The 23198-nt window shown below is 40.5% G+C and overlaps 1 protein-coding gene across 1 annotated transcript in view; it reads left to right on the top strand.

Annotated features, from left to right (window-relative positions):
* LOC126427307 (uncharacterized) overlaps positions 1–22934 on the top strand; it is a 128016-nt gene extending 105082 nt beyond the window's left edge. Inside the window, exon 7 of the mRNA XM_050089612.1 lies at positions 22868–22934. Coding sequence (XP_049945569.1) covers positions 22868–22871 — 4 coding nt within the window. The 3' untranslated portion in view covers positions 22872–22934. The remainder of the gene's footprint in view (positions 1–22867) is intronic.
* Positions 22935–23198: the final 264 nt, after the last annotated feature.

Here is a 23198-nt window from a genome sequence, read left to right on the forward strand (position 1 = left end):
ATTTCCTGTTTCCAGCTGACTCACCCAAAGTGTAAATTTCATTTTAAAAGCTCGTATTCTATCTATGAAATGAGTAATTAGCAGATCTTTACCTTGTAGTGAAATGTTCAAAGCATTCAGATGGCTAGTTAAATCTGCTAAGGACGCGAGATCACAGTTCCATGAAGGCTCTTTCAATTCAGGAACACACATGTTATTTATTTCCATGAACATATTTATCTCATTAATAAGGCAGGCTACCATACTGGCTTTCTACATCCTCAAGAAAGCTTTTAAATTGCCTGTGTTGTAGCCCATGCTTCCTTATATAATTGGTTGTACGAACAACAACACTCATCACATTTTTTAGAGTGATACTCTTTGCACATAAGTTTTCCTGGTGGATCACACACTGAACGCCCCTTATTTTATTCGGCATGGCCAGTTTTTGCATTTTCTCCTTCAACAGCGCAACGAAACCTGATTTGTTCCCTGTCATCGCTGGTGCACCGTCTGTAGACACTGAAACTAAAGAATTTCACGACAATCCTATATTTTCAACACTTTCTTCAACACTACTTAAAATATCACCTCCTACTACATCGAGGAGCTCCTCCTTCACCTGAAGATCTCTATTAACACCTCTAATAAATATGGCAAGCTGCGCTGTTCCAGTGATATCAACACTTTCGTCCAGAGCTAGAGAATACGCCATAAAATCTTTACAGATATTTGCAAGATGGCTATGGACGTCGTCTGCCATGTCCTGTGTGCGACGCATAATGGTCATGTTAGATAATGGCACAATCCGAAACTGTTCAACTTGAGATGGACACAAATGTTCTGCTGCAACTACCAAACATTCTTTTATTAAATCGCCATCAGTGAAGGGGCGCAGGGATTTTGCTTAAAGCAAAGCAATTTTGTAGCTCACTCTGAGAGCTGCCTCAGTTGTTTTTCCTTCGTCGTCCAGATCTTCTTCGGATAGCTTCCTTTTAAGTTTAATTACTTCCCGTGCACGATCTGGTCCATCACATTTTCCTCTTCCGTAGTCTTTGGCGTGGTACGACATATAATGTCGCTGCAAATTCAATTTCCTAAAAGAATTCAGCGTTTTGTGACATGCTAAACATTTTGCAACACCATCTTTTTCTGTAAACAGATACAATTCCTCCCAGTGGGGGTTCAACTGCGAAAGCATGGTTGGGGTTACACAACGGCGAATTGACATGATTCTTAACCAGCGAAGTGACTGTTAGAGCTGATCGTAGTACTTTAAACGTTACACAGTCGGCGCGAATTCAATAGGCACGCTGCGGCCCTATTCAAACGTGCGCGCGCATTTCCCCTCCCTCCCCTCCCTCCCTACTCCGCGACCTTGCACCTGCTCGCGATCACGGGCCTGAGCACACGCGAGTACTCGTGCTCAAAACCGGCCAGTTGTTAAGCCCTGCTGTAATTCCTTTGTGACTTCAATAGGTTTGCTCTTAATTCTGTGGTGAATAATGCGATTATACTCGTCGATGATTTTTGGCTGTATGTTCAGCCATTTGCACATACATTGAAGATTAAATTGCTTCCACATTCCATTTTTGATGGTCCAGTTCAACCATTTGGTAATACTAGTTTCCAAATATGGGAATGTTGAGTAGTGGTTTATCCCACTTAATTCAAATTCTGCTTTGAAATGTCTATCGTAAAATTCACTTCCATCATATGTCTTCAAGGTTGATGGACAGTCGATTTAGTCCTGTCTGCAACAACTGTTCAGAAACCTCTCAAACCTCCTTCCCTGTCTTTACATTCAAAGGTAAGGCCCAAGCGAAATTGGAATGTGTCTGTGACTGGGAGAACGTACGAGGTGTGGCTAGAAAAAATCCGGACTAGTACTGGTGAAACAATAAAACGAATGCAATAAGGCTGAAAGTCGCGTGGCCTGTCACGTGACTCTCGCTTCGCCTACTGCTCGAGTTTCATCTGGCTCCTGCACTCAGTCTGCCCGTGGCGTCTGTTTTAAGTAGTTGACGTTTTGTCTGTGCGTCGGAAAATGTTGAGTGTACAGAAAGAACAGCGTGTTAACATCAAATTTTGTTTCAAACTAGGAAAATCTGCAAGTGAAACGTTGGTAATGTTACAACAAGTGTTTGAGTGGTTTAAACGATTTAAAGATGGCCACGAAGACACCAGTGATGACACTCTTACGGGCAGACCATTGTCAGCAAAAACTGATGCAATCATTGAAAAAATCGGTAAACTTGTTCGACAAGATCGCCGTTTAACAATCAGACCAGTGTCTGAGTTAACAGGAGTTGACAAGGAACAAGTTTACTGATTTTTTCAATGTTTGCATCAGTTTTTGCTGACAATGGTCTGCCAGTGCGAGTGTCATCACTGGTGTCTTCGCGGCCATCTTTAAATCGTTTAAACCACTCAAACACTTGTGTTCGCGATAAACAATCATCGCCGTACACTTGTTGTAACATTACAAACGTTTCACTTGCAGATTTTCCTAGTTTGAAACAAAATTTGATGTTAACACGCTGTTCTTTCCGTACACTCAACATTTTCCGACGCACAGACAAAACGTCAACTACTTAAAACAGACGCCACGGGCAGACTGAGTGCAGGAGGCAGATGAAACTCGAGCAGTAGGCGGAGCGAGAGTCACGTGACAGGCTACGCGACTTTTAGCCTTATTGCATTCGTTTTATTGTTTCACCAGTACTAGTCCGGTTTTTTTCTAGCCACACCTCGTACTTGACGCCATTATTTGATTGTAAGTAGTTTTGCATGTCCAAGAGATCAGCCTGCCATGCATAATCCATTCCTCGTATTATCAGATATATTCTGCATGCAGGTCTGTAAAGCTCATGAACAACTCTCTCCACACTTACTCGACGATGCATAATTTTCGTAGCCCAGGTAAGATCGATAATATTTTGTTCATGTGATCTGCAATCTCTTCACCAGCTAAAGCTGTAAACAGTCGTAATCGATCTATGATTCCATTTAGTTACCGTAATTTATATATTCTAGATGTAGACTGTTTAGTGTTTCAGGCTGAACTTCGACTATTTTACCTGCACTAGGTGGAGCTGCTAATGCTGGTTCAGTTAAAATCCTGTATTTGTCGCTCTATGAGACTTCCATTCATCCTTTTGGGGTTTTACATGCGTTGGTCATATGTGATATTGGACCACATGTTTTTATAGTTTCAGGGTATATTTTTAACAGTCGACATTTTCAAAATTATTAACTGTAACAGCCTAGGCAATCTTTCAAATTCCTTGTTCCCAATTCTTATTGCCTTCTTGGTTAAACATATTGAGTGCTTACCTAACAAATACGGTATTGCCCTGATGACCTCATATGTTTTTTCTTAACTCGGCACTCCTCCTCCTCCTCCTCCTCCTGTTTCTGGTTTCATCCATAGTCCATGACAGCTCTTTCAGCCTGTCAGTTACTGGCTTAAATGTTGCTGAGGGACACTGGTCTCGTTGCAGTTGACCTAACTTTCACGAAAGTAACTTCTGTCAAATTGTCTTCCACACCCCAGTTTTTAACATTACACTTCTTTGACAACATGCTGCTGCATACTAATCCATTTTTGAGACAGTTTACAACTTACGTATATTCTGAGACAGTCGGTGGTAATGGGCGTGCAGTGCCTTAGCTATCACATTCTTGTTCCACATATGCGTTGATTTTACATTGACTCCTTCAATTTTCTCGTTGACACACAGGTCATATTGCTGAATTTGAGCAATCAACACCTCACCATTCATAGCACCTTCCTTGACAAGACATTCAGTTCCATTACTTTAGTGTTGATTACCTCCATTTTTTTGTCGAACACACGTGCTTTGCATCCTCTGAATGAATGTGCAACACATGTGTAAATTTGTACATAGTGTACAATATACTGACAGGTGCGTTTTGGTGCATTGCCTTTTTGAAGAATCATTTTGAAGTTTTGACTCTCATTCAATTTAGTAGTTTCATCTGTAACCAGCAAGCTATACTGAGAGTTACTCCAGCAATCCTCACATATAACGAATTCATTGAGTGCCATGTCAGTTCGTACATGTACTTGGAAAATATGCTTTAAATTCAGATTGTCCTGTTCGATTGTTATAAGGTTGGTGTATCCCAGACCAACAGCTTTGGTATGCTTAAGTATGTCTCACTCAAATAAATTATATTCACTTCCATGTGGCGAGCTAAGCAGAAATGTCGGCGGATATCCTGATTTTCCACAGAGATGTGGCCAAAAATGAGTATGCTGTTTGGTTTTACGTTTTCAGGTGTTGGAATATCACTGCTTTTGCTGGCAGTTTAGTATGTTAGTACCTTAACTCCATCCAAAATCTCCTGCAGTAGCTGATATTTTGATTGAAACAGAATTTTTGAAAAATATATACATGCTCTAAGTGGACTCCCACAGGATATGTCAACAGTGTAAAAAGTAATTATTTTCCGCAGCATGAAACCCCAATAACCAAAGCACCTCTAATATCAGGAAGTAATGGTCCATTCGTCTCGTTCTTCAGGTTTCTACCTTCATCACTGCAGGACCAGTCATTTAAAAACCCTTGTGGTGAGACTGTTTCGTCCACTTGGTTATAGTGGTAACTGTTTATGTACTTTGAAATGGAGGGTTTTTATAAACTCTTGCTTACAGCTGGGTATATAAACAAACTTAAATTAGATCGTAATTCAGTGCCCACATCTGGTAATGATGATTCATACATTTCGACTTCCATCAATGCACAGAATGAATCATGGAGTCGAGCTATGGTAGTTTCCAATGAGTGGAGATTTTGGCAAGCTATCGACAGTAAATTACTTGTAGTATATGTGACTGCCATCTTTGCCAACACTCTAGCTCATCCTGTACCGCATTTCATTAAAATGTTAAAAATCAGCTCCTGTAGATCTGTGCTCCCTCTGTTGTTAAATATTTTAACTGTACCAACTCTATCCCCTACAGAAATGGTATGATCACCTGGTAACATCAGGGGGGAACAAACTTTTCTGTGGAACAAGGCTGACATCTGCTTTGAGACATTGCATTGTCAGTGTCATTGATGCAAAGCGAATATTACTTTTTCATCACTAAATCGATGGTTTTCAAGAAATTCCACATACTAGAACTCCCTATTCGATATTACACTGACAGTAACATGCTTACACCCACTGGTATTCAAACAGTAGGTTTGATTGAACAGCATTATGTTGACACCAGATGCCTGCTGCTGCAACGACTTCACCTTTGCTGCAAGGAAAGCATATAGTGTTTCTTAGAAGCTTATTTGCTCATTTTCTCTGTTCGTCAGCATTAATACTTAAATTGGCTCACAATGGGGACTTTTGATGCATGACTTGACGTCCTTATCCTTTGATGTTTGTCACAAGTGAGCGAATTATTTATCAATTGCTGTAAGTATATTTTCGCGACATGTACTACTATTATAGTTGTAATGGTATTATTATTGTTATTTTGCTTCAAATCCCGTATTTTGTGCACATGTGTGTATTTATCAGGCACATTTATAAGCTTTATAAACTGTGTGGTCCATAGAACCACTGGCTGAATTGCATCACTCCTTTGTTTTGTGTTACTTGCAGCACTTACATCGCCCAATCCAGTGGAAGCACTCATAGTAGCAGCAGTAGTACATCAGAGTACTGTGAGCTGACATATTTTCATAAGAAGCGACTTATTTTAAATATTGTCTGTGTTCCTTACCTTCAACTCCTATACTTCGTATATGTCTGTTTATTTACCATGCCAACTCTGGTAAGGACAGATATAGTAATTGCTATGTTCAGATGTGAATGAAGTTGGTGATTCTTCGCTCACAGCTCCAGGTAGTGTTGTCCACCAATTGGTCCACTGCTGCGGTCACCTTGGGTACTGCCTATACTGAGATTGACCTCTCACTTAGTCCACAGCTCGTGGTCGTGCGGTAGTGTTCTCGCTACCCACGCCCGGATTCCCGGGTTCGATTCCCGGCGGGGTCAGGGATTTTCTCTGCCTCGTGATGACTGGGTGCTGTGTGCTGTCTTTGGGTTAGTTAGGTTTAAGTAGTTCTAAGTTCTACGGTACTGATGACCATAGATGTTAAGTCCCATAGTGCTCAGAGCCATTTGAACCTCTCATTTGTGGTCGAGTGGGAAGTCATTCCAGCGTGTGGGTGGCAGTGAAAGAATTTCCATGTTGCTGATCGGATAGCCTGCTCAGTTCGTCTGATGAAGAATTTGATTTCTGTCTATGGCTGATGAAATCCATGAGCCAGATGAAGTCGCTTGCCATGTTCCAGAGAAAGCCTCTCAGTGTGCAAGACAGGACAGAGGGTAGTATTACTGGTGATTGGAAGCTCCGGTGTTAGGTGTGTAATGGCACCATTTAGAGAAATGACTGTATAGGAGGGGAAGGAATCCAATGTGCATACTGGGAGGGGTCTTTACAGATAAGAAATGAGTGCTTCTGGATGCCATGAAAGACATGGAATAGCCAGCAGTTGGTGGTGGCTCACGTTGGTGCTAACAATATGTGCCACATTGGATTGGAAGAGGTTCTCTCAGGTTTCAGGTGACTGGCTAGTAATGACTGCCAGTCTTGTGTGCGAGATGAAGGCAGAGCTCACCATCTGAAGCATCATGGGCAGAACTGAAGGTGGTTCTTTTATACAGAGTGGAGTGAAGTCTGAATCAGAGTCCCAGACAGTTCTCCAGCTGTGTATGTTGCAGATTCCCCAACTAGCGTCAGAAGGTGGTGGGTTTACGGATTCAGCTAAATGGCTCAGGAGTCAACTACACAAAGGAAGCAGTTCCACGAGTATGCGGATGTGTAGAGGGGACTGGGCTTTTTTTTTTTTTTTTTAAATTAGAGGGTCTTTGGTAAGTGCAGAAAGTGCTTCAGTTTCAAAGGCTGCAAGTAGAACACTGAAAGAGGGTAGATACAACACATTAAGTATCGTAGCTGTAAATTGTCGTAGTTGCATTAGAAAAGAACGAGGGCTCAAAGTGCTAACAGAAAGCACTGCATCTCAAATCGTTATTATAGGTATTTAAATAAGTTCAGCTGAAATTTTTGAAGAGACCTAAGCATGTTCACAAAGAATAGATGAAATACATTTGGTGGTGTAGTGTTCATTGCTGTTCGAAGTAGTTTACTTTGTAGTGAAATTTAAGTAGATAGCTCCTGTGAGGTAGTAAGGGTAGCGATGAATTAAAAGTTCTGATCTCAGATGTCTATCTGTAAAACTACCTCTTCCTGACGTTTCGTTGCCTACTGCAGCCAACATCTTCGGAGGTGAGTAAACGATGGCTGCCAGGCCATGGATTTCCCGTTTATATAGTGTGCATAGAGGGAACCAACATATGTCACGTGGGGCAGACTATAAGTCTCTCTCTGACTAACATCATTATTCTTGAATGAATGTAATCGATCGTCACATCATTGGAACAAAGTCGACCACAATATCCTGTCTAACTTTAAGCCGTCCTCTTTTGTGTTGAAATCATTGTGGTGTTCCAGAATTTCTATAGCTTTCCTATACATACGTGCATAATAATAGATGTTCTGGCTAAAGTTACGTTGTGCAAGACGCGACAGTTGGCTGCGACTGCGACGCTGCCCCCTCCTCTTTTCCCACCCTGGCAGACGGCGACACGGCCGCAACACGACAGGAGTCGTCGCTGTTTCCCAAGCTACGGTCGGCGGCGGCGGATTCAAATACATAAGAAAAATAAGAATTCCAATTTTCTTGCTGTAAAAAATACTGTATGTTAATGCAACAAAGTTACATCGGCTCCCAGAGTTAGTTTTTCGATACAGATTCTCCTTTTACTTTAAAAACTTGAAAAGTATCTCTTCCAGTTTTGCGTGTTTTTTTCGCTGTATATTACTTCTCTATCGATTGTGAGGAAAGTAAAAAGCACAAAAAATTGATGTAAGCGAATCTTACAGTTTCACATCACAGCTTGATAATGAGGTGTCTATTTTTCCGATATTCGTCACAGTTATTCCGATACTTAATTTACAAGTAACCTACTGCATAAAATTTGAATTGTGTACAGTGAAAAATGTGGTCGCTGGCTACTTTGCGTATGGTTCACATTAGGCCATACATCATTGCCGATGAAAAGAAGCTAACATATCGAAATTATTTTTAAAGTTGAGATCAGAATGATATCGATCTCAGTTTCCGAGATTTGGGCTCATATATCTCCTGGAGCGTCGCGACTAGCCGCCAGTTCTGTCGACGCGCAACGAGAATCGTGTGGTCATCACACGATAGAGAATGCATTTGTTTTGTTTCGCTGACACGATTGGACCTAATGAAACCATTTTATGTCATATATTTCTCCAGTATGAGTTACTAATATTTCTCCATATGCTCTTGACAATTTCATTTAAAATGCCACGAAATGATGGTTTCTTAAAGCCAAGTGATCAAGCAGAACCCATTTTCTTGGTTTTGCTGGGGCATCTCAACCTGTTCCAAGCTTTCTTTCTCGTTTATTTCTCTGATACGAGTCCCGAATATTCCTCCATCTGTTTTTGCTCATTTCACCTAAAATTCCAATGAAAGATAAGTTTATTAACAATAAGCGCACGCTAGCGTCATTGCATTGTTTTAAGTTCTTTGACAACAAGATAGGGTTACACCTAAAACATCTCTAGAATTTTCATTCTGAACGTCTACAGTATAGACTGGCAGGAATGTGGAAGAAATAATGTCCGTGCTTGTTCACAAAATTTCCCCAAATTATACTTGTCAGTTTCTCCCATGCAGAAACTTTTGGAACAAGCTAAGGCAACTTTCATAGCCGACTGACTCTTTATTCCCATCCAAATGAACTTCCATATTCTTATATTCTGACAGCATACATCGTTATGGATGACATGAACATTTAATCTTGCCAAGCTGCACTCAAAAGATGACTCCAGGATTTACAAAAGACGAATTTCAATTGTGAACTGTGTCAGACCAGAAGGGCCTTGTAAAACAGTTGTGCACTTTTGGCACAAGTTTTTTGAGCACCATCTTCTACCAATGAATTGAAGTGAATGTGACAAATTACTTATTGCAGCATACTGTTTGCGAAATCTGTTGAGAAACGCCTTCCTCAAAAACGAACATCTATTGATTACAGAAAGCTTTACAACAATCTGGTGGTGGTTTTTCACAACTAGAAGGTATCATCACGACACCAATCTACCGTTTACTTTCAAAGTGAAGGTGTTGTAAAATGTAACTTTCTTGTTGTACTTTAGATTGTTCATTTTATAATGTACTTGCCGTTTTCAATTTTTATCGTCACAAAAAAGAGTAATGCGAAAATTGACCTGCAAGTTCATTTTCATCGTTCTAATTCTACACCTGCATGGATTATACTGATTTTCATAACAGGCTTGAAAAATTTGCATTAATGGGAAAATATTATATATTTCACTCACCTGCCAGTTTCAACTGTGCACCAATTTCTTCCCAAATTCTGTCTCTGAACATAGTGTCTCTATATTTAGGGTTCTTCAAATCGTAAAGGCAAGGATGCTGCGAGACCAGCTCACAGAGCATCACATCCTGTGAGTGGCTCACTTCAGTTTTCCTTGACTGGCTCGACATCTTTCTGGCTGCCGTACGTCTTTGTGTCGTCCGACTTCCGTCGCAACAGTGCTCACTGGTGCAGTGCTGCGGCAGCTGTCGCAACAGTCGCGCGTCGCATCCCAAACTCGAACTGCGCATGCGCCAGCAGGCAGCTTCTGACGTCACGTAGCGACCCGTCGCAGTCGCTAGTGTGCGTCGCGTCTTGGACAACGTACCTTAACACGCTTGTCTCACTAAATTTTATTTCATGACCACCTTCCTTAAAAACATGTTTCGGTACAGCTGATTTGTCGGTATATCCCAGTCTACAGTTCCTTTTGTGTTCGGTTGGCCAAAACTTTCAGTCCGTAATATTGTGAATAAATGGAAGAAAAACTTTTCCAGCTGACAGTTGTTGCTGCATGTTGTCACATACTTTTCTTCTGGGATGAAGTGCTCGCTCGATGTCGTTGTCGGCGTATCCATTTTTCTTAACAGCCATTCGTAAATGATTTAGATCAACTTGAAAATAAACTTACTAGCTCTGTCCACCAATGTTTTAATGACACCTCTCTTCTTCCTGGGATGAGGGTTCGAATGCTTATGGAGGTAATAGTCGATGTGTGTTTCTTTTGTATACACCTTATGCCCTAGAATCCCATTGCCTGTTTAATTGCTGATACGTCCAAAAAATTTAGTTGCCATTTCTCTGTTTCTCCATAGTAAATTGTATCTTTGGATTAATACTATTCAGATACACCAAGAAACCGTACAGTTCCTCTCTACTGTGATTCCATATCACAAAAGTCCCATCCACGTACCGACACCACTTTCAAGGACTTTTTCTGCCCGACTGCAGTGCTTACTGTTCAAAAAAAATCCATGAAAAGATTAGCAACAGCTGGACTCAGAGGGCTGCCCATGGCCACGCCGTCTGTTTGTTCGTGAAACTCATTATCATACTGGAAATAAGTCATGGACGGCCGCCGGTGGCCGAGTGGTTCTAGGCGCTTCAGTCTGGAACCGCGCGACCGCTACGGTCGCAGGTTCGAATCCTGCCTTGGGCATGGATGTGTGTGATGTCCTTAGGTTAGTTAGGTTTACGTAGTTCTAAGTTCTAGCGGACTGATGACCTGAGATGTTAAGTCCCATAGTGCTCAGAGCCATTTGAACCATTTTTTTGCCCAGAGCCAAATAAATCATGGACAGGCAATGTTGGGACCTCCATAGCCTGGCAGCCAGTCATTGACTCACTGCTGCCCGCAGTTGGTAACGAAACGTCAGGAAGTAGTAGTCTTACAGATTGACCATGGCCTCTCAGGCCATAAGTTTTAACTAATGGGGATGCTGACTGTGAAAGCCTATACAGTATGATAAGTACGGGTGGAGCTCACACCTACGAACTGGAATAAATTAATAAGTTCCCTTCACCAATGCTCTGACTTGGATGAAACATGCTGAACAGTTCAAAGAAAACTTGTCATTTGAAATAGGTATGCCACTCGTAAAATTAGAGTTGGTGAGGACTTTCGTCTACCCTCGATATATTGGCGAAAATACAATGTCAGTGGTAGGCATAAAACGTCCTCGAAAACCCAACTGAATGGTGTGTCTGAAAATTATTTTGCAGAGTGAGTTCAGAAACGCACTGAAAGTGTAAATGGTTGAGAAAACATCTTTGACATCTTAATAACCATGGCCAAACAGGGAGCGTAACATGTACAGGGATTAGTGACCACAATGTTGTTGAGCCATGAAAAGTTCACAAGAGTGAATACTGTAACATCAAAACTCTCCAAAATAAACGCATAATACATGCCCTTGAAAAAGCAGATAAAAATTCACTTGACACATCCCAAAGAGAGAGTTTCCACTCCTTCAGATAAGTCTTTCTAAGCATAGTCCAGATGTGGTTTAAAGTAAAATAAGTAATAACTGAGAGATACATATCAAATAAATTAATAAGTGGTACTGACACACAACAGGTCAGACCAGTGTTTCAGAAGCAATGAAATACACATGCCAAATTTAAAAGAATGCAAAATCCACAGGGTTGGCGAAGTTTTACAGAAGCTCGAAATTTAGTGCAAACTTCAATGAGAGAGGCTTTTAATAGTTTCCAGAACGACACTCTGTGTCGAAATCTGGCAGAAAACCCAAAGAAATTCTGGTTGTATGTAAAGTATACAATTGACAAGGTGCATTAATACCTTCACTGCACGATAACAATGGTAAAGTTATTGACGACAGTGCTACTAAAGCGAGTTACTGAAGACGGATTTTATCAATTCCTTCACAGGAAAAGCAAAGTATTCCAGAATTCTAATTAAGAATAACTGCCTATATGAGTAACTTAGAAGTGGGTATCCTAAATGTGTTGGAGTAGCTTAACACTTAAGAAAGGCAATGCATCTGGGGCAGACTGTATACCACCCACGTTAAGAAAGGCAATGCCCCTGGGGCAGACTGTACCAACCAGGTTCCTTTCAGAATTGCTGATACAATAGCTCCATACTTAGCAGTCATATGCAACTCTTCAATTGCAGAAAGATCAGTACCCAAAGACAGGAAAGTAGCACAAACTAGACCGGAACCCAAGAAAGGAAATGGGAGTAGTCCGATGAAATGCCCACCCATACCACTGTCGTCACTTTGCAGTAGGATTTTGGAAAATATAATCTGTTTGAACATTGTGAATGACCTTCAAGATATCATTTATGGACAAATAACTAACACATATTCGGAGAACATAATTCTTGTGAAACACAACAAGCTCTTTATTCTCGCAAAGTAATGACTGATTTGGGCAGATGACATTACATTGATTCCATATTTTTTGTTTTACAGAAAGCTTTTGACTCTGTTCCTCACAAGTGATTTCCGATTACGTTGTGTGCCCCTGGAGTATCATCCTAGTTGTTTGCACTTACTCGTGATTTTGTACCAGGAAGGTAACAGTTCGTAATATCTGACAGAAAGTCATCGAAGTAGTATCTGACGTTTCCCAAGAAAGTGTTATAGGCCCTTTCTTGTACCTGATCTATGTACACGATTTAAGAGACAATCTGAGAAGCTCTCTTTGATTGTTTGCAGATTATGCTGTCATTTACCTTATTGTAAAGTCATCAGATGATCAAAACGAATTGTGAAGTGATAAAGATGTCTTTAAGATGTGAAAAATGACATTTGACTGTAAATAATGGAAAGTATGAAGTAAACCACATGAGTATTGAAATAAATGTGCTAAATTTCGTTACCACGATAAATCATACAAACCTAAAAGCTGTGAACTCAACTAAATACATAGGGATTACACTTATGAGTAAATTAAATCATAACATTCATATAGATAATGCTCTGGAGGAAGCAAACCAAAGATTGGTTTTTTGGCAGACAACTTGGAAAATGTAACAAGTCTACGAAAGAAACTGCTTACACTGTGCTTGTCTGCCCTCTTGTGGAGTATTGCAGTGTGGTGTGGGACATCAAAGAAATTTAAAGGATAGCAGCTGTTTTTGTATTATCACGAAATCGGGGAGAGAGTGCTATGGATACGATACATGAACTGGGATGGCGGTAATTAGAACAAAGGCGTTTTTCGCTAGAGCCAGAGATTTTCGTGAAATTTCAAACACGAATTTTGTCGTCAGAGTTTGATAATATTTTGTTGGCGCCCATCTATGTAGGGAGAAATTATCATCATAGTAAATTACGAGAAATCAGAGCTCACATGGAAATATGTAACCCTGCTCGCAATGAGAGTGGAATGGTAGAGAAGTAAATTAAAAATTACGGTTCGATGCCCATCTTCCAGGCCCTTAATCGTGAATTGCAGAGTTACCATGTAGATATAGATCATCAGGCATCATTGTCATCTTACATATATGCTTGTGGGCCTCGGACGTTTAGGTGGTGTGGCTGATAATTGTCTCAGAGCCACTTGCTCTACACATATTTACTGACACTGTTCTCATTACATTTTCTGGAATACCTTAGCAACAACAGCAAATTGTGTCAATATCTTCATCATCAGCACTCACGTTACAGTTTACCATGGACAAAAAGTTAATTAACTGAATATAGAAAATCGAATGCTTAGCAGTGAGATTTCTTTTTTGTTTTTAATATGTACAGTCGATGTCTTAATCATCATTGTCAAGATGCAAATGCTGAGAGAGTGCCGTGCATAGATGTTTCAAAAAGAAAGTAGAACCTCCTACTGATACAATAGTAACAAAACATAATGAGAGTTACAGGTAGACCAGTTTTTAAAAGTTTCTTGTATGGACAGGCATTTTAAACAATTCGAACATATGCAACACTTCATACATGTTAATTGCAGTAACGTCATACGACATAATGGGTTCAGAGGTGTGAGGTGCACGGGGCAAAGTGTGCTGCATGATAGTTGATGGAGTACTGGCCATGGGAGTGGAGGTGTTCATGGCTGGATGCTTATGCTCGTAACAGTGAATATGCATTTGAACTGTACTGAAATCTTGGTCCTGTGCATGCAGAGCCGAGGGCACTTCAAACAGGAGCTGCTACATCTACAAGTAGCAGAAGCACAGGGAGGAGGCACAAGGGTCCTCTCATCCCTCTCCTTCTCCACTCCCCTCCCCTCCCATATCCCCTTTCCATCCTGTGTACCTCAGGCACTAGTTCCTTTCCTGTTTTCTCTCTAACTCTCTCACCCTCCCTTCCTCTCTCTGTCTCCCATGTATCTCCCCAGCCCGTATCTCCAGGTAGGTTGAGATTCCTAAACTGCCAGAAAATTCTATACAGGCTTATAAATCCATAACCATTCAATGTATTGGTAAGGCTTATAGCTCCTATCGAAACGATACCATCTTTTAACATGGAAAAATGTACTTCCATCCAATAAAAAGTTTTTCACCTTAGGAAGCGCGTTTCTAGCTGGGAAATCTGGAAATTTTTTCTTGTTTGTATATACACCCAGTTAAGAAGGTATCTCTTTCGTATGAAATGAAGTGCCTATTGAGAAGAAATGCCGTGCACAGGTGGTACAGCTGTTTTATCAGAACAGCAGCACTGCATTGCAGGAATATCATTGAAATAAATGGCTGTGAAGAGGCCCCATGTCAATAAATGTGTTGAAGAATACAATCAAGGAATTTGAAGAAATAAGTGAATTGGGTGGTGCAGCAGATTGCCATAGCGGTTGTTGCAGTTGCTTTTAGCTACAGCTAATCATGCATCAGATGCCTCAAATTCTGCAGTAAATGCTAGCCTTCTCACAGGATCTCTCTCTCTCTCTCTCTCTCTCTCTCTCTCTCTCTCTCTCTCTCTCTCTCCCTCCCCCCTCCCTACCTCTCTCCCTCTCTACCTCTCTCCCTCCCTCCCTCTCTCCCTCTCTCCCTCCCTTCCTCCCTCCTTCCCTCCTTAGTAGGTGGAACCAGATGTAATAGTTTTATGGTGATGTAAGAAACGACCCACCAGGGTAGCCGAGAGCACTAACACACTGCTTCCTGGATTCCGGTAGGCGTGCTGACCCTGGATCGAATCCACCTGACAGATTAACGACGAAGGGCCAGTGTGCCGGCCAGCCTGGATGTGGTTTTTAGGTGGTTTCTACACCCTGCTAGGTGAATAGCAGGCTGGTCAGCACATTCCATGTCAGTTACACAGCTTGCAGACATTCGCATTTTCCCATGGATTACACTGGATGGAAACAGTTGGGGTACACTAATTCACTAATTATGTCCCGGAACGGGGGAGGGACTTTGGGAATGGCGACCCCATCGTAATACTAGCCTGTATAATATGTAATGGCACTTTGCAACCAGCCTTGGCCAAAAGACTGAGTAAAGGTTGTGAAGTCCCATTCATCCCCCAACCCAACTAGTTGTTGGGTAGAGGAGTACTGGCGTAGATAAACCGAATCTAAGAAACTGTTTTTGTTCATAATGACAGCCCTTTGGTTGGAAAATTGAGAGAACTAAGGAAGGAATAAAATAGAGGTAACAGCTATCATGCCAAAATTTTTAACAAATGTGGTATAAACCATCAGCAGTGTTACTGTCCAGGCTGTAGTATGTGTGTTGATAAAATACATGTGCACTTCCATCATCACTGCAACCATCAAAAAGAAACGCAAAGTATATCTATTTTAAAAAGCTGATAAGAATGCTCTTAACGCCCTCTTAAGAGACAGTCTTCACTCGATCCGATCTGATCATGTACGTGTAGAAAAGTTGTGGTATGTTTTCAAAGAGATAGCATCGACAGCAATTGAGAGATAAATACCGCATAAATCAATAAGTGATGGCGCTCATCGCCCATGGTACACTAGGTGGGTCAGATCGTTGTTGCAGAAGCAACGAAAAAAGCATGCCAAATTTAAAAGAGCGCAAAATCCTCAAGATTGGTAAAGTTTTACAGAAGTTCGAAATATGGCGCGTACTTCAATGCGAGATGCTTTCGATAATTTCCACAACGAAATTCTGTCTCGAAATCTGGCAGAAAACCAAAAGAGATTCTGGTCATACATAAGGCACACCAGTGGCAACACGCAATACCTTCACTGTGCGATAACAACGGTGAAGTCACTGAAGATAGTGCCACTAAAGCAGATTTATTAAACACGGTTTTCCGAAACTCCTTCACCAAAGAAGACGAAGTAAATATTCCTGAATTCCAATCAAGAACAACTGCCAAGATGAGAGACATAGAAGTAGATATCCTCGGAGTAACAAAGCAGCTTAAATCACTTAATAATAGCAAAGCCTCTGGTCCAGACTGTATACCAGTCAGGTTCCTCTCAGAGTATGCTGATAAAATGGCTCCATATTTAGCAATAATATACGACAACTCGCTCACCGAAAGATCCTTACCTGAAGACTGGAAAATTGCTCAAGTCACACAAATACCCAAAAAGGGAAGTAGGAGTAATTCGCTAAATTACAGGCCTATATCACTAACGTCGATTTGCAGTAGGGTTTTGGAACATATACTGTATTCAAACATTATGAAGTACCTTGAAGAAAACGATTTATAGACGCAGCCAGCATGGTTTCAGAAAATATCGTTCTTGTGAGACGCAACTGACTCTTTATACTCTGAAGTAACAAGTGTTATCGACAAGGAATGTCAAATTGATTCCATATTTTTAGATGTACAGAAGGCTTTCGACACTGTTCCTCACAGGCGTCTTCAAACCAAACTGTGTGCCTATGGAGTATCGCCTCAGTTGTGCGACTGGATTCGTGATTTCATGTCATAAAGGTCACAGTTCGTACTAATTGACGGAAAGTCATCGAGTAAAACAAGTAATATCCGGCGTTCCCCGCTATTGTTCCTGATCTATATTAACAACATAGGAGACAATCTGGGTAGCCGTCTTAAATTGTTTGCAGATGATTCTGTCATTTACCGTCTTGTAAAGTCATCACATGATAAAAACGACTTACATAAGATATCTGTATGGTGCAAAAAGTGACAACTGACTCTGAATAAGGGAAAGTATGAAGTTATTCACATGAGTCCTAAAAGAAGTGTGCTAAATTACGATTACACGATAAGTCACACAAAACTGAAGGCTGTAAATTCAACTAAATACTTGCGGATTACAAATAACCTAAATTCGAACGATCACATAGATAATATTGTGGGTAGAGAAAAAGGGAGAGAAGGAAACATAGTAGGTGAATATGGATAGGGGGTAAGAAATGAAAGAGGAAGCCGTCTGGTAGAATTTTGCACAGAACATAACTTAATCATAGCTAACACATAGTTAAAGAATCATAAAAGAAGGTTGTACACATGGAAGAATCCTGGAGATACTAGAAGGGATCAGATAGATTATATAATGGTAAGACAGAGACTTATGAACCAGGTTTTAAATTGTAAGACATTTTCAGGGGCAGAAGTGGACTCTGACCACAATCTATTGGTTATGAACTGTATGTTAAAACTGAAGAAACTGCAATGGGAATTTAAGGAGATGGGACCTGGATAAACAGACTAAATCAGAGGTCGTACAGAGTTTCAGGGAGAGGATAAGGGAACAATTGTCACGAATGGGGGAAAGAAATACAGTAGAAGAAGAATGGGTAGCTTTGAGGAATGAAATAGTGAAGGCAGCTGAGGATCAAGTAGGTAAAAAGACGAGGGCTAGTAGAAATCCTTGGGCAACAGAAGAAATATTGAGTTTAATTGATGAAAGGAGAAAACATTAAAATGCAGTAAATGAAGCAGGCAAAAAGGAATACAAACGTCTCAAAAATGTGATTGACAGGAAGTGCAAAATGGCTAAACAGAGACAAATGTAAGGCTGTAAAGGGTTATCTCATGAGGGGTAAGATAGATAATGCCTTCAGGAAAATTTGAGAGACCTTTGGAGAAAAGAGAGCCACTTGCATGAATATAAAGAGCTCAGATGGAAACCCAGTCGTAAGCAAAGAAGGGAAAGCAGAAAGGTGGAAGGAGTATACAGGGTATTACAAAAAGCTACGGCCAAACTTTCAGGAAACGTTCCTCACACACAAAGAAAGAAAATATGTTATGTGGACATATGTCCGGAAACGCTTACTTTCCATGTTAGAGCTCATTTTATTACTTCTCTTCAAATCACATTAATCATGGAATGGAAACACACCGCAACAGAACATACCAGCGTGACTTCAAACACTTAGTTACAGGAAATGTTCAAAATGTCCTCAGTTAGCGAGGATACATGCATCCATCCTCCGTCACATGGAATCCCTGATGCGCTGATGCATCCCTGGAGAATGGCGTATTGTAACACAGCCGTCCACAATACAAGCGTGAAGAGTCTCTACATTTGGTACCAGGGTTGCGTAGACAAGAGCTTTCAAATGCCCCCATAAATGAAAGTCAAGAGGGTTGAGGTCAGGAGAGCGTGGAATCCATGGAATTGGTCTGCCTCTACCAATCCATCGCTCACCGAATCTGTTGTTGAGAAGTGTACAAACACTTCGACTGAAATGTGCAAGAGCTCCATCGTACATGAACCACATGTTGTGTCATACTTGTAAAGGCACATGTTCTAGCAGCACAGGTAGTGTATCCCGTATGAAATCATGATAACGTGCTCCATTGACCGTAGGTGGAAGAACATGGGGCCCAATCAAGACATCACCAACAATGCCTGCCCAAATGTTCACAGAAAATCTGTGTTGATGAAGTGATTTCACAATTGTGTGCCGATTCTCGTCAGCCCACACATGTTGATTGTGAAAATTTACAATTTGATCACGTTGAAATGAAGCCTCATCCGTAAAGAGAACATTTGCACTGAAATGAGGATTGACACATTGTTGGATGAACCATTCGCAGAAGTGTACCCGTGGAGGCCAATCAGCTACTGATAGTGCCTGCACACACTGTACGTGGTACCGAAACAACTGGTTCTACCATAGCGCTCTCCATTCAGTGATGTGGTCAATGTTACCTTGTACAGCAGCAACGTCTCTGACGCTGACATTAGAGTTATCGTCAACCGCCCAAAGAATTGCCTCATCCATTCTCCTCGTCGTTCTAGGTCTTCCCCAGTCACGAGTCAGAGGCTGGAATGTTCCGTGCTCCCTAAGACACCTTTGTTCTGGAAATATGTCTCGATACAAACGTACCATGCCACAGCTATTGCCCCGTGCTAATCCATACATCAAGTGGGCATCTGCGAACTCCACATTTGTAAACATTGCACTGACTGCAAAACCACGTTCGTGATGAACACTAACCTGTTGATGCTACGTACTGATGTGCTTGATGCTAGTACTGTAGAGCAATGAGTTGCATGTCAACACAAGCACCAAATTTAACATTACCTTACTTCAATTGGGCCAACTGGTGGTGAATCGAGGAAGTACAGTACATACTGACGAAACTAAAATGAGCTCTAACATGGAAATTAAACGTTTCCGGACACATGTCCACATAACACCTTTCCTTTATTTGTGTGAGAGAAATGTTTCCTGAAAGTTTGGTCGTACCTTTTTGTAACACCTTGTATAGAGGGTCTATACAAGGGCGATGTGCTTGAGGACAATATTATGGAAATGGAAGAGGATTTAGATGAAGATGAAATGGGAGATACGATACTTCATAAAGAATTTGACAGAGCACTGAAAGACCTGAGTCGAAACAAGGCCCCGGGAGTGGACTACATTCCATTAGAACTACTGATGGCCTTGGAAGAGCCAGTCCTGACAAAACTCCATCATCTGGTGAGCAAGATGTATGAAACAGGCGAAATACCTTCAGACTTCAAGAAGAATACAATAATTCCAAGCCCAAAGAAAGCAGATGTTGACAGATGTGAAAATTACCAAACTATCAGTTTAATAAGTCACAGCTGGAAAATACTAACGCGAATTCTTTATAGATGAATGGAAAAACTGGTACAGGTCGGCCTCTGAGAAGATCAGTTTGGATTCCGTAGAAATATTGGAACACGTGAGGAATACTGACCCTACGACTTATCTTAGAAGAAAGATTAAGAAAAGGCAAACCTATGTTTCTAGCATTTGTAGACTTAGAGAGCTTTTGACAATGTTGACTGGAATACTCTGTTTCAAATTCTAAAGGTGGCAGGGGTAAAATACAGGGAGTTGAAGGCTATTTACATTTTGTACAGAAATCAGATGGCAATTAAGAGTAGAGGGGCATGAAAGGTTACCAGTGGTTGGGAAGAGAGTGAGACAGGGTTGTAGCCTCTCCCCGATGTTATTTAATCTGTATATTGAGCGAGCAGTAAAGGAAACAAAAGAAAAATTCAGAGTAGGTATTAAAATCCATGGAGATGAAGTAAAAACTTTCAGGTTCGCCGATGACATTGTTATTCGGTTGGAGACAGCAAAGGACTGGGAAGAGCAGCTGAACAGAATGGACAGTGTCTTGAAAGGAGGATATAAGATGAACATCAACAAAAGCAAAACTAGGGTAATGGAATGTAGTCGGGTGATGCTGAGGGAATTAGATTAGCTAATGAGCCACTTAAAGTAGTAGGTGAGTTTTGCTATTTGGGGGAAAAATAACTCACGATGGAAGAAGTAGATAGGATATAAAATGTAGACTGGCAATGGCAAGGAAAGCGTTTCTGAAGAAGAGAAATGTATGAACATCGAGTATAGATTTAACTGTCAGGAAGTCGTTTCTGAAAGTATTTGTATGGAATGTAGCCATGTATGGAAGTGAAACATAGACGATAAATAGTTTGGACAAAAAGAGAATAGAAGCTTTCGACATGTGGTGCTACAGAAGAATGCTGAAGATTAGATGGGCAGATCAGATAACTAATGAGGAGGTATTGACTAGAATTAAGGAGAAGAAGAGTTCTGGCACAACTTGAAAAGGAGAAGGACCGGTTGGTAGGACATGTTCTTAGGCATCAAGGGATCACAAATTTAGCATTGGAGGGCTGCATGGAGGGTAAAAATCGTAGAGGGAGACCAAGAGATGATTCCACTAGCAGTTTCAGAAGGATGTAGGTTGCAGTAGGTACTGGGAGATGAAGCTTGCACTGGATAGAGTAGCATGGAGAGCTGCATCAAACTAGTTTCCGGACTGAAAACAACAACAACAACAACAACAACAACAGAGCAAACCAAAGACTGCAATTCATTGTCAAAACACTTAGAAGGTGCAACAGGTCTACTAAAGAGACTGTTTACACCACGCTCGTCCACCCTTTTCTGGAGTATTGCTGTGTGGTGTGTGATCTGCGTCAGGTGGGACTGACGGATGACACAGAAAAAGTACAAAAAATGGCAGCTCGTTTTGTATTATCGCGAAATAGGGGACATAGTGTCAGAGACATGGTATGTGAATTGGAATGGCAATCATGAAAACAAAGGCGTTTTTCGTTGCGACAGGATCTTCTCATGAAATTTCAATCACCAGTTTTCTCCTCCGATTGGGAAAACATTTTGTTGGCACCCACTTACATAGGGAGAAATGATCATCACGATAAAATAAGAGAAATCAGGGCTCGCACAGATAAATTTAAGTGCTCGTTTTTCCTGCGCGCCGTTCGACAGTGGAATGGTAGACAGTGAGTTTGAAAGTGCTTCATTGAACCATCTGCGAGGCACTTTATTGTGAATAGCAGAGTAATCGTATAGGTGTAGATGAAAAGTTTATCAATGTACCTGCCACACGAAATACTGTGCAGTGAAGATTAGGGATATGAAAGAAGCACCCAGTATCTACACAATGCTTACATGGTGGTCTCTAAAACAATTGATAAATAAAAACCTAAAAATTTATTTATTGCTAAAGCTTTCCAGAAATTCTGTTTCTTATTGTGGTTGGTTTATGGTTGACTGGCATATTGTAAAATTTTAATTGTAAGTTTTATTTCTAGTACTTTGACAAACAGAAAGGTATTTGTTTGAAATCTTATTTGCATATTTTTCTGATTTGTTTTATCATTATTAGTGTTCAGTTACTTCACTTACATGTGTATGAAAATACAAGTTGTAAATTATTGAGTTATAAAAGTTACAATATTTAGTGATTCAGTTGTCAACTTCTATAATCTGACACACCATGATACCAGTTACATTTAAAAAAGTCGTTTGATCCAATTAATTGTTCAAAAACACTCGAAATATACCAGATACCATGCCAAACAAAACTATATACTCAACACAATGCAAAAAAGAGAAAAGGTACAGTCAGAACAAAAGAAAACTCTGGAGCCTGCACACCTTCAGTAGTTTGTAATCTTTCATATCCACCTATGTACATAGTGGGGACCTGAAAAGCATTATAGTTCTTTTCTGTGGGAAAGGGTTTAACTGCAGGTATAATAATGAAACCCAGATACTACAGGTGTAGCTGATGCATCAGCTGTTATCACTGCCACTCAGTATGTAGTGTTACCCTTCAGTATTTAATGGGTGATTATGTGACCATTTATGTGTGTGTCCTTCAGTCAACGGTGTTCTGCAATGCCAGGAGACCAGATGTTGGGAAGATGTAAAAATTTTCAACAAGGCTCACTTCAAGTGTACTGGAAAATGTGCAACCATTTCCATCTGTTCAAACAATATTTCCTTTTGTGGAAGGCTTCATATAAGTTGCAGTGCCAAAAACAGTTTTAGATTAAAACCATCTGCAAGTGTCATTGACATTCATTCATCAGTATGCAAATTAATTCTCTTGATTGATGTCACATTGGTTCTTGTTGATGAACAGTCATTGTCCAGCTGATCAACATCCATTGTAGATAACAAATGAAAATATTGATGCTTGCACTTGTAATTGATTTATTTGGAATCAAACAAAAAAAAATTGTTTACCAGGTGAAATAAATTTACCATTTCTAGAGGTGAAAGTGTTGGCGAAACAAGGAGAATGCACTTACAGAGCTAACATAATCGAAGAGGAACATTTAGAAATTATTTCTCTTAAATAAATCTGAAATACCTTGAACTTAAAAATTTTGAATTAAAACATGTAATTGATTCATTTTTTGTTAAATTTCATAAATTGTTGTAGACTATTGACTTGTAGCACTGTATTTTAAAAAGATTGTAACACGTGAAAGTGAAGTATTTTAGTTCTAATCTAAAAATTTCAGACCAAATCGGCAGTGACTCAGAATAATCATTATTGAATTTCCTCTGGTTATTT

Source organism: Schistocerca serialis, chromosome 11, assembly GCF_023864345.2.
Source record: "Schistocerca serialis cubense isolate TAMUIC-IGC-003099 chromosome 11, iqSchSeri2.2, whole genome shotgun sequence".
Lineage (NCBI taxonomy): Eukaryota > Metazoa > Arthropoda > Insecta > Orthoptera > Acrididae > Schistocerca > Schistocerca serialis.